This window comes from Pristis pectinata, chromosome 33, assembly GCF_009764475.1.
Source record: "Pristis pectinata isolate sPriPec2 chromosome 33, sPriPec2.1.pri, whole genome shotgun sequence".
NCBI lineage: Eukaryota > Metazoa > Chordata > Chondrichthyes > Rhinopristiformes > Pristidae > Pristis > Pristis pectinata.
The window spans coordinates 3877980-3895668 of NC_067437.1; the positions used below are offsets into that span (position 1 = coordinate 3877980).

Here is a 17689-nt window from a genome sequence, read left to right on the forward strand (position 1 = left end):
TCGCAGTTCTGAGCTTCCAGTCTCCTGTCACTTCAATTTTCTGCCCCACTCTCATTTTACTTTCTCTGCCTTTGATACCTTCCACTATTCCAACAAAGACAAAAGTAAGTTCAAGAAAATCATCTCATCATCCGCCTCAGCATGTTACAGTTCTTGGGACCACTTTGAATTCAACAATATCGGAAAACCAGCCTTTCTAATTTGTGCCAGAAATGGCTGGTTCTGATCTAACGTCATCAATGTGTAAAGTTAACTCGGTTATTTTCTTCCCACAGATGCTGCCTCACATGCTGGATTTTCCCAATGTTCTCCTTCATCAGATTTCCAGCAACTGCTGTGTTCACAGCTCACAGCTCCAGCACTCGGTTTCTCTCAGAAGTTCTCATTCATCATCGCCTCCAGAGGGATTAGCTGTGATTAACAAGGCTTCCCCATCCCCTCTCAGGCAGCACCACCACCATCTGTGGAGCTGCTGGAAGTCTGTGTCATTCGGTCTCCACCCTCCCACAGACATTTCCTTTGTTCTCTCTGCCCTTCCCCCTTCTCTACAACTTAAGATATGTTTTCTATCCTTAATTTGTTCTGATGAAGTCACCAACTTGAAATGTTAACTCTGCTTCTCTCTCCACAGATGCTGTCTGACCTGTTGAGTATTTCCCAACATTCTCTAGCTTTTATTTCAACAGGAACAATGATGCATGTGGGGATCCACCCAATACCTCACGACTCCTCTACAGTGTCACAGAGTCACACAGAACAGAAACAGGCCCTTTGGCCTAACTGCTCCATGACAAGCAAGGTGCCCATCTAAGCTAGTCCCATTTGCCCACGTTTGGCCCATATCCCTTTTTCCTATCCACGTATGTGTCCAAGTGTTTTTTTCAGATGTTGTTAATGTACCTGTCTCAACCACTTCCTCTGGCAGCTCATTCCATCTTCATCCTCAGGGTGAAAAAGTTGCCCCTCAGATTCCTATTAAATCTTTCATCTCTCAAACCTATGCCCTCTCGTTCTTGATTCCCCAATCCTGGGAAAAAGACTGTATGCATATTATTGTCACATATACCAAGATACAATGAAAAACTTTTGTTTGCGTGCCATCCAGACAGATCAGTCCATGCATAAGTACATTGAGGTAGTAAAAAGAAAAACAGAATGCAGAATATAGTGTTACATTTACAGAGAAAGTGCAGTAGAGGTAGACAAATAAGGTGCAAGGGCCATGACGAGGTAGATTGGGAGATCAAGAGTTTATCTTTAGCGTATAAAAGGTCTATTCAAGTCTGATAACAGTGGGATAGAAGCTGTCCTTGAGTCTAGTGGTACGTGCTCTCAAGCTTTTGTATCTTGCACCCAACAGGAGAGGAGAGGAGAGAAGGAGTGGCATAGGAGGGGTCCTTGATTGTATTGATTGCTTTCCTGAGGCAGCGGCAAGTATCGATGGGAGTCCATGGAGGAGAGGTTTTCATGAATAAAAATGTCCACACCTTAGGACCAATTTCCCAACCCATCTTTCTATGAATCTGCCTCTGGATCCAGATTCCCGAGCCCGAGGAAACCTCTCAGCATCTCTCCTGTTAATCCCTCTTCGAATCTTGTGCGTCTCGATGAGATCAGTTCTCATTTTCCAATGAGCAAAATGGTGGTTTCATCAATGAGTCTCCGGGACATTCCATTTGTGATTCCATCATAAAGGTTCATGGCACAGAGCAGGACTTCCACCAGATCGTCATGGTGCACATGTTGGGTGAAAGAAAGCCTCTTCCTGGCTCTCGGTCAGTTGACCTGTAGGTGACACGTCTTTAAAAACTCACCCAGGGACAATTTAAATGTGCAGAGCACTTCTGCCTTCACTTCCATTTTAGGAGGTAAGTTCTGGACCTTCACTGTTAGATAGGAGGATATTTTTTTCTCTCAATTTTCTTTGAATTTCCTATCAATCACCTTTAATCTGTATCTTCTACATAGTAACACTTATCCATTCATGACCAGTCTTATCCTTCACTGGCAGAGCCAACCTTCAGGCCCATTGGTGGAGAAGGATTGACAGGAAGTCTTCCTTGAACAGACAACAAGTCGAGTTTCAACAGATGAGGCGATGAGGCCAGCCATGATCATATTGAATGGCAGGACAGTCTTGAGGGGCAGAATGGCCTACTCCTCCTATTTTCTTGTGTTCTCATGTTAATGGACAGACAGGAAGAAAATAGACAATGTGTAGGTTTGTTATAGATGGATAGATGGAGCTCCTACAGAAAATTGGTTGGCGTTCCTACAGACCAACCATTAGATATTAGCTACGTTGGACATCTGTCACTCCTACAGCTAGCATTCCTACAGATGTGTAGACATGAACTCTATCTGGTCATCCATGGGGGCTCTACCTGTCAGTGTGTACAAGTGCTATCTGTCCAGTTGTAGGGGACCTACATGTCTACGTGTCAGTTGGAACTCCAGCTGTCCCTCAGATGGAGCTCCACCTGCCCATCTATAAGGAAAGTGTCCCCTGTCTGTTTGTGAGAGAGAGGAGGGTCCCAATCTCTGCATCCCACCATGAAATATGGATTGTGCTGGTTGGGGAATCACAGATGCCTTAGAACCCTCCTGGCTGAACAATCCTTGGAAAAGTTAACTATTGTTGATCTTTGGAAAAACAAAAGGTTTATTTTTAAAGCATCTGTCTGGTTTGGAAGCAAATAGTCTGGGTTTTTTTTGCTTGGTGGTGTCTGGAAACTTCTCAACTAGGGTAGTGCAGTGGATAACCTACAGCAGGTTAACCACAGGGTTGAAGTGGAGGATTTAACAGATACATTCATCTCCAAAGGCTGATTTTTAAAACTTTATACAAATATTTGTTTGGATCTACAGTTACTTTCTGCCGCATGACTTCAGCTAAAATGTTTTAGTCAATAATATGTTCCAAGACATGGCCCTTGCCCTCTCCCTCCATAGCTCCCCAAGACCATCTCCCTGGATGGTAGGAGCTTGACAAAGCTGGTTGTCAACCAGTTGGGAGGTTCCCCCATTGCTCCTTCGTGAAAATGTCTTTTTTAAAAAAAAATTGAGGGCTTTGTGAAGACATAGGAGAGGGATTTGCTAAAATGAATGAAGGAGTTTGGTTATGTGGAGACACTTGGCAAGAGATATTTAAAACCATGGAGGAAAGCGCAAAGAAGGAGCAATTGTTCCACTATGGCAAAGGGGTAAAGAACTAGAGGACAGAGAATGAAACTGATTGGTAAAAGAACCAGAATTGACATGGAGAAGTTTGTTTCACACAGGGCCAAGGCGAGCAGTGCTGGCCTTGTTGTAGTTGGCACTATTTCAATCACTTCGTGGGCTGTTACAGGAAAACCCACCCGATTATCGATCCAAGGAAGCCAAAGATCCCAGGGGAGGCACCGTCTGATGCCCCTTCCTATGGATGCCCTGTGTACAGATCCCTCTGCCACCCCATCAATACAGTCCAATTTGACTTTCATCCAAATTTGACATGAAACCAACCTGACAAGCAGAGTAAGCAGTTTTTGAAATAAGTTCCAAAGGGATTTCACCCAACTGAAATCATTTTATGAATTTGTTGAGTGAAACAAATATTTCTAAAAATACAAGTACAGTGATAGTGTCTCTAAGTATAACACAGCACCATCCTTTAAACAGTTAACAAAACCTTTCACAGAAGATCTGCATTAAACTTAATGAATACCAATTAGCAATAATGTTGATTAATAATGCTAATGCAACCTAATATATAATTTTATTATTGTAGCCAACTGTTGTTTTATTAACTCAGATAAGTAGTTAGATTTTTTTCTTGATTGGCACTGCTTCATGCGGTGTGGATCACCTTTGAACCCTCTACCTTTCCCCTCTCATCCAAAACCATTGATAATATATCCATGCAATTTGAAAAAATTCCAATCTGCTATTCCAGCAATACATCTTAAATATGTTTATTTCTAACCTTTCCCAGCTCTGATGTAACTGCAGTCCCCTAAAACATTAACTCTGTTTCTGTACCCACTCAGGCTGCCTGATCAGATGAGTGTTTCACAAGCATTGAAACGTTTTTTCCCATGCTCCACAGCAATTACTTGTGATCATTAAGCAAAACTAAATTGTAGTTTTGTGGAAACAGTAATGGTTCTGCTGCAATATTTGGATATCAGTGCAATGCAAAAACCTCTTCCCTCACACACCGAGTCTCCCTGTTAGACAGACACTCCTTCACACACAGACACTCCCTGACACATACTGACCCTGCCTCACACACTGACTCCCTCAATCACTGACTCCCTCACACACTGACCCTTCCTCACACACTGACCCTCACACACTGACTCCCTCAAACACTGACTCCCTCACACACTGACCCTCCCTCACACACTGACTCCCTCAAACACTGACTCCCTCACACACTGACCCTTCCTCACACACTGACCCTCACACACTGACTCCCTCAAACACTGACTCCCTCAAACACTGACTCCCTCACACACTGACCCTCCCTCACACACTGACTCCCTCAAACACTGACTCCCTCAAACACTGACTCCCTCACACACTGACTCCCTCACACATTGACTCCCTCAGACACCGACTCCCTCACACACTGACCCTTCCTCACACACTGACCCTTCCTCACACACTGACCCTCCCTCACACACTGACTCCTTCACACATCGACTCCCTCAAACACTGACTCCCTCACACACTGATACTCTCACACACAGATCCTCTCTCAGACACAGACTCTCCTTCAAAGACCCTTCTGCTCTGTGTTTGAAAGGAGAGGGAGACAGGAGATGCAGCAGTGAGCAGGGTGTGGGCAATGTTGTGCATGGGCCTGAGTCTGTGGTCAGTAACAGTCAAAGAGCAGGAGACATTGAGGGCAGGGTGGAAGATGGAAAGTCTACATATGCTCCTGCTCTTGATTGCTTCCAGCCCAGTCCAGTGAGGAGGAACAGTCGGCTGGTTGGTGGGACCTGGCCCTGGAGTGGTTAGCGTTGAGTGTCGGAGCTCAAATGTGTGGGATGTGGAGAGCACAACTCCCTGCTCCCTGACCATCATTGCTGATTCTTCCTCCTCGCTATAGAACAACAGCTGAGAGATTCCAGAAACTGGTTCCCTTCAGGAGCTACAAGACCACATTGGGCAGAAGAAAATAAAAAGAGGAGGCTGGAAATCTGAGATAAAACAGAAAATGCTGGGAAATCTCAGCAGGTCAGGCAGCATCTGTGGAGAGAGAAACAGTTAATATTTCAAGTTGAAGTTTTGATGAAAGTTCTTCAACCTGAAAAGTTAACTCAGTTTCTCTCTCCACAACTGCTGCTTGACCTGCTGAAGGTTTCCAGCATTTTCTGTTTTTACCAACACCAGGTACAGATATTTTAATGTGTTTAAGATGCTTTGATCCCCAGAAATATATAAGCAAACTGACTTTTGTAACTTATTTCTATGAAGAGAAAATTAACCTTAATATTATTTGTCCTGTCTGCAAATGAGATACAAGTTTTTGACATTCATCTGGCAACTTGTATTTAAACATAGAAAATTCTCCCAAAGAGCTTCACGAAAATGTTTAGCAAACAAGCCTTGGCACCAACGGCATAAAGTGACATGAGTTCAGGCAACCAAATGCTTGGCTTCAGGAGGAAATTCCAGAGACGACGTGATTGGCAGAGATTTGTACATCTCTCTCAGAAGATGCTCATTTGTTCAAATCTCTAGATTAACTGTAATAAGGACTGACTCCCGGAATAATCTTACTTGTAATTTCCTGATGTAAAATTTCCCCCTTAAGTTTTACTTCCTGTTTTTAGCTTAATTATCTATGCTCATATTGTTTCATAACTCCCTGCTTTAATCACCAAACAAGGATATCACATGTTTCTGGAATAGCTGGTATTGACCAACAGGTGCTATCTTGCCAAGAGCAGCATTAACCTTTGTGTCACAATGACTTTGTGATTGTTTACAGGCTCAATCCCAGGAAATCTTTCCTCAATTTCTCTGCAAGCAGTGGTAAACTGGGGTTTCTCAGGCACATCTCACACTGTCGTCCATCATCATTTCACAGTTCACCTACACTTAGCAAAAGGAGCAGCTCAGCTGTGAGACCTTCAAGTGCTATTTTATTGCCACATAAAAGAGATGGTACATTTAACCCTGGCAGTAGTAATGACTTTTAAAGCAACCCTCTATGTCATTTTCCGATTAATCTTGCGAACTCAGCATTGGTTTCAACAATTCATAACCATGGCTTGCGGACAGCGGCTGTTGGCACTCTTTCTAAAACGCCCCTTTACTCTTACACTACTACCAGAATAAAAACAGAAAATACTGGAAATACTCAGCAGGTCCAGAAGCATCTCCACTGAGTCAGAGAAAGAGATGTAATGTTCTGGGTCAATGACAGAAAGATTAACTCTATGCAGACACACTGAGCATTCCTACAATTTTCTCCCTGTATCTAAAGAGACCACTTTGTTTCCTGCTTTCTTTTCCTAGTGGCTTGGGCTGAGCCAGTCAAACCCTGGCATTGTATCTCCAAGCTGTTCGACTGTGGTGGGCAGTTGGGCTGGCTCAGTACTGCCTTGGCAACATCTATCCACACAGACTTTCCAGTGGGAGTTGCTACAGTGGGACCCAGTCCAGATGAAGGGTCTCGACCCAAAACGCCGACTGCCCGTTTCCCGCCACAGGTGCTTGTTGGCGCACTGAGTTCCTCCAGCTGTTTGTTTTTTTTGCTCCAGATTCTAGCATCTGCAGTCTCTTGTGACTACACAAATTCTTCTCGGTTTTAGCATTTTAATAAATACAGAAGTTTCCAATGTCAAACCAATGCCCCAGGTAAAGGCAGTTCTCTGGACACGTTTCAAATTCTCCTAGCTCAGGGAAACAATGGCCCATTGCCTCGGCAATCATTCGCTGGATAGCCCTCTTGCCTCTGAGTCAGCAGCTTGTGGATTTGAATAATATCCAGTGACTTGAATGCAACAGCCTGCCTGACACTCCAGAGCTCTACTGAAGGATTCCCATGCTGTCTGAGGTAAAGATAAGATAAGATCTTTATTAGTCACACGTACATCGAAACACACAGTGAAATACATCTTTTGCCTCGTGATTTTGGGGGGCAGCCCACAAGTGTCGCCACGCTTCCAGTGCCAACATAGCATGCCCATAACTTCCTAACCTGTACGTCTTTGGAATGTGGGAGGAAACGGGAGCACCCGGAGGAAACCCCAATTTCACATTTCTGAGGAGACATTTGCTGTCTCAAGTGGGTATAGCACCCCTGGAGGCATTTTTCCAAAGGTCTGCAGGGTGGCTCTCTCTGGGCTCCTTACACCTCGACAAATATTTCAGCTTTGCTGATTGTGGGACCTTGCTGTGCACGAAATGGCTGCCAGGCTTCTAATCCTGGCCATAAGGTCACTGGTTGCAGAAAGATTTAGGCTGGGCTGAGGTTCTGAAGGGTGTTAAATAAATAATAATTATTTAGTTAATGAGTCTCTGGGGAAGGTGCAAGTTTTTCTTTAGTTGAGGTAGCAACACAACATAAAAACTGTTAAGCTTGTTTTAATAACCTGTAGTCTTAAAATAGATTTTTCTTTCCTCTTATCAAGAAGAACAGGATACATTTAAATTCTTGGCAAGAGGAAGAGCTAGTGTGGTTACGTACGTGGGAGGCAGTCCACGCCCTCTTTCAAAGACATAAAGCTTTTAAGCGCCAGTACACGGCAGCAGAGTCAGTGGAGTCCTCTGGCCCTTGGCGAGTGCTCGGATTGGATATTGAGAAACCAATCATCAGAGAGAGATTATTGCACAGAAAATAACTCAGAGACTCTGAAGTCCAGTTCACCAGGTCACACTGGGTAGGTGTCTTGTGTTTCTCTCTTATTTGAATGGTTAGAACTTGTTTGTGGTGTTCAATGTCTGTGTTTCTGAGATGCTTCAATGAACCCTCAGCTGCCCTGACAAGTCATTGCAATGATGGTGGATGATTCAGAAATTAAGGTGGGGGGCAGTTTTTGATGTGTGCTGGAGTTTTTCTCTCCTCTTCTCTGGAGGTCACAAATGTTTCTGGCAAGTGGTTTCACTGGGGCAGGTTGATCAATATTTCAAGTAACTGGCTCTTCAACCGTGTGAGCCGACATAAGTGTCAGCTGGCTATTCATCTGGTGACTGAAGCCCATCTTCTTTGTTCCCAATGGTCGAGTGCTTTCGGGACAGGTGTGAGAGCTGATAACAATGGGAAGCAGGAGCGTTGTAGGAATTTTCTTACTCCCCATCCCTGTGAAGCCCACTGAGATTTCACATCCAATCCCAATTCCAAATGGTCATCTTGCAGTTAAATTATTTAACAGCAGTGTACCTGAGCTTAAACTGGATGAAGCATCCTATCATGGAGCGGTTTACGTGACCATATTTGGCCACTCAACAATGGGGATCACTTCACATTGGAGATGGTCCAGATGTGGTTCTCAGGGCTAGGGGTGTTTCACTTCCAAGACCAATGAGGTAAAATATTCAGCCATGGGCTAGTCAACTTATGGGTTCCTCAATGTGGAACCAAAACCTGCTGGGCTTTTCAACCATGGGGCACATCGCAGTTTTGACTGATCCTGCCCTGAAATACTCACAGATAAAAGCCACTGGTCTGCAATCCCATACTGGCTGAGTATTCATTTGGATGTTAGCTCAGTGGTACTGAGGCCAATGGCTAATATCCTACCTCAGCATAGCCAAGGTGACAGAACCTGACACCACCCGGGTATTGGCATGGAGGCACCAACACAGCAGTTGTCTTAAGCTTGACAGATCACCAAAAGTTGCCTTGTGACTGTGACTGTACTTAAAGCCAAACCCTCATCAAGTTGTTGAATGATACATATGGAGTTGTTAAATGCAAATAAATCAGTCATCAACTGACACAAACCTAAACCAATAGCTGTGAACTGCTGACAAGGATATTCCTTGAGGAGAGGAATGTGCTTAATCCTTCATTAGCTCACACAGACCTTCAATCACCAGAAAACCTGCATTTCCTTCTATTCATTTTCAGTCCTAAATCCAACAATTCTCTTCCTTAAAACCTAGAGGCACTGACACATCTTGAGTCACGTTTACAGAGCCTTGTTCTATCAGCCAGCTTTTGTTGACAGTGTCACAGCAGCCATGTGCATTTATATAGCTCCTTTTAACACAGTTAAAAGTGTGACAGAGTTCCAAGGTACTTTGCATGATTATTGAACAAGATGTACCCAAACAGCATGAAGGCAAGTGGCCATAAGCTTGGTCCTTGAGCTGGTTTGTAAAGAATGCCTTAGGGAATGAGGAGAGAGAGGTTGAGAGGAGGATGGTAAAAAACTCAGGGTCTTAATAGTCAAGGGCACGGTGGAGCGATGAAGCTTGGTTGGGGTTGGTCAAAAAGTCAGGACTGGAGGAATGCAGAGATCATGGGTCGGAGTGGAGAAGATCACAGGCAGAGGGGTGCTCATGGACACATTGTTAATGAGGGTGAGAACTTTAAAATCTGGCTGTTCCCCAACCAGGTGCTGGGGCCGAAGGGGGTGAGGAATGGTACTTAGTGTCAGGAAGGACACAGGCAGCCGCATTTTGGTTGAGTTCAAATTCACGGAGAATAGGAACAGTTAGGCCAGCCATCAGCCCATTGGAATGGTTGAATCTGGAGGCAACAGAAGGCACCATGGGTGTTAGATACGGCAATGTGGTCTGGTTCTCTCCTGACCATGCATTCCAACATGACTTCCAGTTAGGAAGTCCCATTCACGGCCAGTGATAAGTTAGCTGGTGTTAGCAGTTGGAAATGCCATCTGACTTTACGTCTGGAGAGGAGCCAGTTGTAATTATTCCCCCACACCATGGTTAAATAGCTTTGAGCCCCTTACAAGGCATGAACATCCATTTGGGTAATGGCCATCTGGGGATACATACCCAGCCTCAGGAAATGGTGCATTAGGGAAGGGATACAAGATAAGCTGAGACTTTGACAGCTCTGATTTACACGTACGAATGCAGTCATTTGCTGGATGGTTAAACGTTGACCCACTTGGATCAGCTCCCACTTTACGTAACACACCACAGGTCTGGATAAATATTAATCTGTCTGAGTTTCCAAAGCAGCTTCCAGGGAGCCTCTGCAGGAACAGTGCCCAGTGAGTTGGGGTGATGGGGTTGGGAGATGTCCCGGTGCTGGGCTAGATGTAGGAAGAAGCTGGTGGACTTGATCCTCGCAACTGAGCCAGTGTGAGGGGTGGAGATGTGGGGGTGGGGATAGTGGGTGGGCTGCAGTAAAGTGGGAACTTTGGGCTGAGACTTTCACCCCTTGTTAGGTTCCTCAGCCCGTGTCAGCATTAACCTAGCATTAGATTGCTGAGTCTATTCTGAGGGGTCCGAGGGTGATACTAGTCCTGTGGCTCCAGGAGCTAGTCACACTAATGTTTTCATTAATGGTTCCAGCTTCTAACAGTGTGAGAGCTTTATTCTATATCCAACCTGCACTTCCCATTCCCTGGGAGTGTGTGATGGGTCAGAAGAAAGGGAATTCTATGTCTAACCCATGCTGTCCCTATCCAGAGAGTGTACGAAAGAACATTGTAGAGGGAGTTTTACCCCATGTCTAACCCAAGCTCCCCCTGTTCTGGGAGTGTATGAAGGTAGAGTGCAGAGGGAGCTTTACTCTCTGTGTATCTGTCCTGTACCCTGTCCTGGACTGACCACATGTTGTTCCTGACCTGGAAGTACTTGGGGCTGACCCTGTGTACAAAAGCAAAAGAAAGCAGAAAATGTTCTAGCTCTGGGAATGACGTCCAATGTTTTCCAAATACAAGATTCACCAGAAATTGAAAACAGCCCACCAAAACTTGTCATCCCAGAACAGGAAGGTCGGACTCTGCCCCTGTGGATTTTGGATGTAAACAAATAGCTCTATCCATTCCAGTTGTAATCTAATACTCAGAGCCAATTACAAAACTTACTACCAGAAAGTCTGATTGAATTAGTTTATTCTGATTTTTTTTATGTGCGAAGGGCACAGGTTCCAGTTGGATTGAAGAATATGTCTGGATTTCCCAAGGGGTTTCCATGCACGGCAGCTTCCTCAGCTCAAGCCATTCAATGTCCCACATCCTGTTCACAGTGTGGAATTTAGCCTTTACATGGAGTCCTCTCAGACAGACGAATAGTGTCCCAACTGAAGGCCTTCGCACAAGTGAAAAGGTGACACTGGAAGGACTTCTGAAGCAGATACAGCTGTAACTTTCAAAGGGGAATTAGATAAATTCTTGAAAGGGGGACAGATTTATGAAGCTTACAGGGTAAAATGTTTGCATGTGCTGGATTTCAGTCAGATCTGTCAAAGATCCAGTAAGGGCATAATGGGCCAAATGGTCTCCTGGTGCCAAATAACTCTGAGCCAAGGTAATGAGAGTAGGACATAGCACTGGCTATTGATGATATGATACCTTCGCAGGCTGGATTCCAACTCCCAGTTAGACACAGAGTAAAGCTCCTTCTACGCTGTCTCATCAACCACATTCAGGGCAGGGACAACATGGGTCAGAAACAGAGAAACAGGATAAAGCTCCCTCTGCACCCTCATCAAGCACTCTCAGTGCAGGGTCAACATGGGTTAGGTATGGAATAAAGCTCCCTTCTGCTGTCCCATCAATGTTAATTAACTCCAGTTTCAGTTCATCCCCCTTACCAATTGTGAGATCTTTTACGCTCTTTAATGTATTGTCTGAAAGCACCTCTGATACTTCTATGCCTTCAGTATCACACAAGAGTGTTAGTGTAGAGTTTGTTTAAAAGAGAATAGAGTGGGTGAGGGCAGAGGAATGAAGGAATTGTCCCCGACTAGATTACTAATTGTATGATGGAGAAATGTAAAAATGGCATGCTGTATAACTCTATGACTGGCCTTTAATGCAAGAGGGTAGGAATTCAGAAATAGGAGAGTATTGTTATAATTGTACAATTGTGAGGACACACCAGGAGTACTGTGCACAGTTTTTGTCTCCTTATTTAAGAAAGGAAGATAAAACATTGGAGCAAGTCCAAAAAAAATCACAAGGCAAATTCGTGGGGTTAGAGGGTTGTCCCACAATGAGCGGCTAATGAAATTAGATCAATATTCTTTGGAGTTTAGAAGAATGAAGGGCGATCTTATTGAAACATATAAGATCCTGAGAGGGCACAACCAAGTAGATGTTGAGATGTTTCCACTTGTGGGAGAGTCTTGAATGAGGGGACGTAGTTACAAGATTAAAGGGTGGTCATTTAAAACTGAAATGCATGGGGACTTCTTGTCATAGAGGGCAGTGAATCTCTGGAATTCTCTACCTCAGAGGGTTGTGGAGGCTGGATCACTGGGAGTACTTAAAGAGCTAGTAGATACATTTTTGGAAGGTCAAAGAATAGAGGGAATTGGAATTGGTTTATTATTGTCACATGTACTGAGGTACGGTGAAAAACTTGTCTTGCATACCATTCATACAGATCAATTCATTACACAGTGCATCGAGGTAGTACAAGGTAAAACAAACCGAATGCAGAGTAAAGTTTCACAGCTACAGAGAAAGTGCAGTGCAGGCAGACAATAAGGTGCAAGATCACAACAAGGTAGATTGTGAGGTCAAGAGTCCATCTTATCGTACGAGGGAACCGTTCAATAGTCAATGTGCAATGGGTAACCAGCAGAGAAGAGATGAGACCTGGGGCAGATCAGCCACTATCATATTGAATGGTGGGGCAGGCTTGAAGGGCTGAGTGGCCTACTCCTGCTCCTATTTTCTTGTGCTCTTATGAGACAACAGAGACTGCGCAACAAGTAGTGGTTTTACCTGCTGAGACAGGGGGAAAAGGTTATGTGTTAAGGGGAGGTGTGTATAAGAGGAGAGGACTGAAATCTGATATAACTCCAGAGGATAAAGAGAAAGGAATCTTTGCATGTTGGAAATGTGAATGCAAGACTGAAGGAGCTGACTATCTGGACATGGATCAGCTCGAATGGGAAGTGAGCACCATTCCAGACTTCTAACTCAGTCATCTGGTCACAGTTCATTCCTGGTATTTCAGATTCCATTCCTCTCGTATCTACACCTCCCTCAGACACACAGCCACCACTGCTCTCTCAGGGACCACATCGCTTATCACTACAACTCCCCTGGTCTCCAACCTTTCACACACCTTTCATGTGCTCTCTCTGCCTCCACCATCCTTAACCCCACCTCTTTTTTTCCCGTAACTTAAATCTTTTATTTTAATCTCTAAGTCTTCCCCGTCCCAATGAAAGGTCATCCACTAAAGAGGTTAGCACTGCACCTCTCTCCACAGATGCTGTCGAGCATTTATTGTATTTTTACCTGTCACTCTCTCCCTCATTCTTCTTGTTGTGTGGGAGCTGCTACCAAAGAAAAAGGGTGAATGAGTCCGTGATACTTACAGTCCAGCTCAACAAGCCCTGGGAGCTGGGCGTGAGGGGTGCAGCAGTGTTCCCTGGACCGTCAGCAGCACCACTCTCCCCTCCATATGATTCCTGTTCAAAACGCAGCAGCAGTGACAGCACTGTGATTCATTCTGCACATTTTGCATTTCCAGATCAGAGTATCAAGATGGTGATACTTGCTCTTCTTGCCGTCTTCTGCTTAACCATTGGAACTCCTGGTGAAGCACAGATGACTGATGGAATTAGGTGAGCTGTCACTGTACTTTTAATCACCTCCATTTCCCAACAAAATCATCACACCTTTAAAACAGGGCCTCGGGAGTGTGAGGGAAGAGATCTACCAACATAGATACATGTGAGGAAACAAGACAACCAAAGACCTGGTTTCTCAGGAAAGTTCTAAGCAGCCACAGAGGAGGAAAATGAGGGTTCAGGTCAGACTAAGATGGGTATGAAAGCTCATTCATCATAATTCAGGACCAGAACAAAATCAAACTAAAGGCACACATTCCAATACAGAGGGATATCAGGGTAGTGGGATACCCTCCAGTATTGTGTGATATCGGGTTAGGTGATACCTATAAGAATTCTCCCTCCTTCCCAGTCAGATGTTCTGTACTGCAGGATAAATGTGTGACAGTTGAGTCTGACATTAGCTCTCGCCTCTCTTGTTTCTCCAGACTCAGTGAGCAGGGACTGCCATCTTCTGACGTCACCACGTTCCTGCGTCAACTGGCAAACACCAAGGAGGATGGGATGGACCAACCTGAGCAGAGCACCCCGAAATCTCGTACCTTCTCTGACAATGATCACCTATTCATGAAACTAGATGGCAGTCTGGACAGCAGGTACCAATTGTTTCCAGACACTTGTCAATGGCTGGGGTACTGTGTAACAATCTGGTCCCCATATCACAGGGAGGTTATAACTTTCTGGAGAGTGTGGTGGCTGCATTAAATGGCATTGCCATTGTTAGAATGGAAGCAGGTCGTTCTGTACTATATCCATAGCGGTGGCCGCATTTTCTGAAGTGGTCGGGCACCCTTCTCAGGTGGAGGCTCAGGGGGGAGAGAGGGAGAGAGGGGCATCAAAAAGGCAAATAAGGAGGGATGGAGGAGGAGGCAGGAAGAGGGACAGAGGGGGAATGATGGTGAGTGTGAGAGATGAGAGGAAGGGATAGGGATGAGGGGGAAAGGGAGGGAGAAATGGATTGTAAGGAAGGGAGGGAGAGATCTCAGATTGAAGAACATTTTCTAAAGAGCGAGTGGGAAATGAGGGGAATTTTTGCTTCACGCAACAAGTTGCTGTGATCTGGGATGTGCTTCTTGAATGGGCGGTGAGAGAGGTTTCAAGGGGAACTTTCAAAAGTTGAAAGGGAAATAACTACCAGGACCTGGGGACAGAGCTGAGGGGTGGGATGGTACCTGGACTGCAACCCGCAATCATTCTGTAAAATGACCTGAAGATAAATTATTGAGCTCAAACCTGCCACAAGGAGATATCAGGAGAAAATTCCTTGCTTTTATGGTAATTATTACTGAGCAGTGTGGAGAGATATAGGGAGGCAATTCCTGAGTGGCTAATCTTGTTCAGCACATGTTTAAGCACTTGGATAGGTATGTAGAGGGGCGGGGCTCAGAGGGATATGGGTGGAATGCAGGAAATTGAGACTGGCTGGGTGGATGTGGTTGGCATGGACTTGTTGGGCCGAAGGGCCTGCATCCGTGCTGTATTGGTCTGACTCTATGATAGTCCATGAAAAAAAAGTATAGTCACAATGGCCAGCACTGGTACGATGGACAGAATGGTCTTGATTAATTATGCTGACTGTTTTGATTCCAGCACTGCGCCACACGGCAGGGTGAAGAGGCACCGACATAGCTTGGGGCAAAATAACTACCTTCGGCATGGCTCCTGGGGCTGCACCCTCACCACCTGCCAGACACACAACCTGGCCAACTGGTTGTACCAGATGGCAGCAAACAAGGGCAAGGATGGCACTGCTCCCAAGAACACAGCGGACCCCCACAGCTATGGCAAGAAGCGACGGAGAAGATCCATCTTCCTCCCGGGCTATTCAACCAGGTTAGCCCAGTAACAACACCCCGGCTGTCCCCACCCACTCGGTGACATCCAACTATGATGTGCATCACGGTACTTGCACACCACATCCTGAAGAACTGATCTCCTAGGGAAGGCAAGGAACAGGCTTAGACAAAACCCTGTGAATGCCATGTGAGAAGATTTTTCTTTGCCCAGATACAACAACCAACACCCTCCTCCCTCTCTCTTTGTGTAGTGAATGAGAGCGAGGGGAGTGGGGAAATGGCAGGAATATTCCAGAACACACTCCATCTAATAACTGTTGCAAGATCTTCTAAAAGAGTAGGTGGAGACAATAAATAAATAATCAAGCAAGTTACCTGCTCTCTGTAATTCTCTCTGCTCCAGCCTTACCTACTTTATGTTTTATTTATTAACTGTATATTTGTTTCGTACTTGGAGGTTGTCAGGTGTGAGGAATGGGACCTCTTATCCAGAGCCCATCTCAGTACCAGAACTAAGGGGACTGAGATGATCAGTTTAGCGTGGCACAGGTGTTGCTACCTGGCTGAGGCACACTGTGTGGTGAATAGAGGTAAACTTATGGACCCTCTCCTCTCCAGCACGGTCAAGCTCTTTCTAGTTTGTGTTCAGCTTCTCTGCCTCATTCCTCCTCCGGGTTCTATCCAGAAACCAAAGTTGCTGCTAATTAGGCAGAGTGGGACACTGGACCTCCTGGTTGAACAGCAGTTACTGGCTAAGTGTATAAATACAATGCTTCCAAGTGGACAGGAATGGAAATTTTTGACAGCTTGGTCACCAAATGTCTCCAAATTAAAGCTAAGAGATTTATTTTGTTTGTTGGTCTGAACTCATATTCCCCCTTTTAACGAAAGAAGTCAGTTTGTTCTCGGGTTAGTGGAGCAGCTCTGCCCCCAAGTGGTAATGATGCGAGTAGCAAGAGATGATAAATTTCCTGACCCTGTGCTGTCGCTCTTTGCACCAGCGGTGGTGGGTCCTCACCAGCCGATCCTCGTTCTCCATGAGGAATGCGGAGGATCTGGTGAGATAATGAATGCTTGCAATTTTTTATGTACCTCGATTTGTAAGTGCATGTGTGTATATAGGTGTACATCTACATATATATGTGTTTGGATATGGATATGTAACCAAATGCACCTATACATATATTTATATACAATGTACATGGTATGTATATTATACATATGTGTGTATGTATATAATATGCAAAGATATATATATGTGTATAATGCATCTACTCATATATACAATATATTATATGTTATGCATATATATTTTGTATGTATATACGTACTGTGTAATTGGTATAACACTGGCGTGCACTAAGAAGAGATGGGCTGAGAACAAGTTACAGATGTTACAGCTGCACAGAGATCAGAATAAGGCCCATTCCATGACGTTTCAGCTTCAGTCCTTTCAGTTTTGTCAAAGATGCCACATGCAACACAAGACATTTCCAGCCAATCTCCCACAGTGGTTGGTAATTCAAGCAGAGTGACCGTCAGTCTGGCAGAGGGGATTTGGAGAAGGGAAGTATTATTAGTTCAGGCAGTGAGCTTCCCTTGAATGTTTTAAAAGTAAACAAGGATTTTTTTCTTAAATTATCAACAACATTTCCTAGCAATGCACTAAATACTTTCACTTTAATACTTGAAACAGGGAGAAGACTTAAATTAATGAATAACTTAACTAAAATTGCATTTTGTGTGCAATGATGTGCATAATGTAAGAGTCATGTAGATAGTGTGTTGTACATTTTTATATCACTCATTAAGGTTTGCTATTTAATAAAGTATAATCTTTATGCCAGGATCTTGGTTGTGTTGTTTATGTTTAAGAGAAAAGTAGAAGTTGCATTGCAATAGTACCTTTCACATCGCTTTCAGGCAATCCAAAGAAATTCACAGCCAAATAAAGTGACAGTGTGACCATTGCAAATGCTGGTTCAGGTACAGCAAGGTCCCCTGGCAGGAACGTATGAATGACCAGATAACTTGCTTTAATGATGGGGTTTGGGGGATAAGTACGAGCAAGAACTCTGAGACAATCGCCCCTGCACTTCTTCTAACCAGTGCTTTGGGCATGCATTTCTAAAAGTGCCACTTTGATCCGTGGGACACCCCAAAGTGC

The 17689-nt window shown here is 44.6% G+C and overlaps 1 protein-coding gene across 1 annotated transcript; it reads left to right on the forward strand.

Annotated features, from left to right (window-relative positions):
- The first annotated feature begins 7734 nt into the window (after nt 1–7734).
- LOC127585599 (pro-adrenomedullin-like) lies at nt 7735–17369 on the forward strand. The gene is made up of 4 exons (XM_052043192.1): nt 7735–7877; nt 13627–13720; nt 14155–14322; nt 15317–17369. The coding sequence occupies exons 2-4, from the start codon at nt 13641–13643 to the stop codon at nt 15570–15572; spliced, it is 504 nt and encodes a 167-aa protein (XP_051899152.1). The 5' UTR covers nt 7735–7877; nt 13627–13640; the 3' UTR covers nt 15573–17369.
- Nucleotides 17370–17689: the final 320 nt, after the last annotated feature.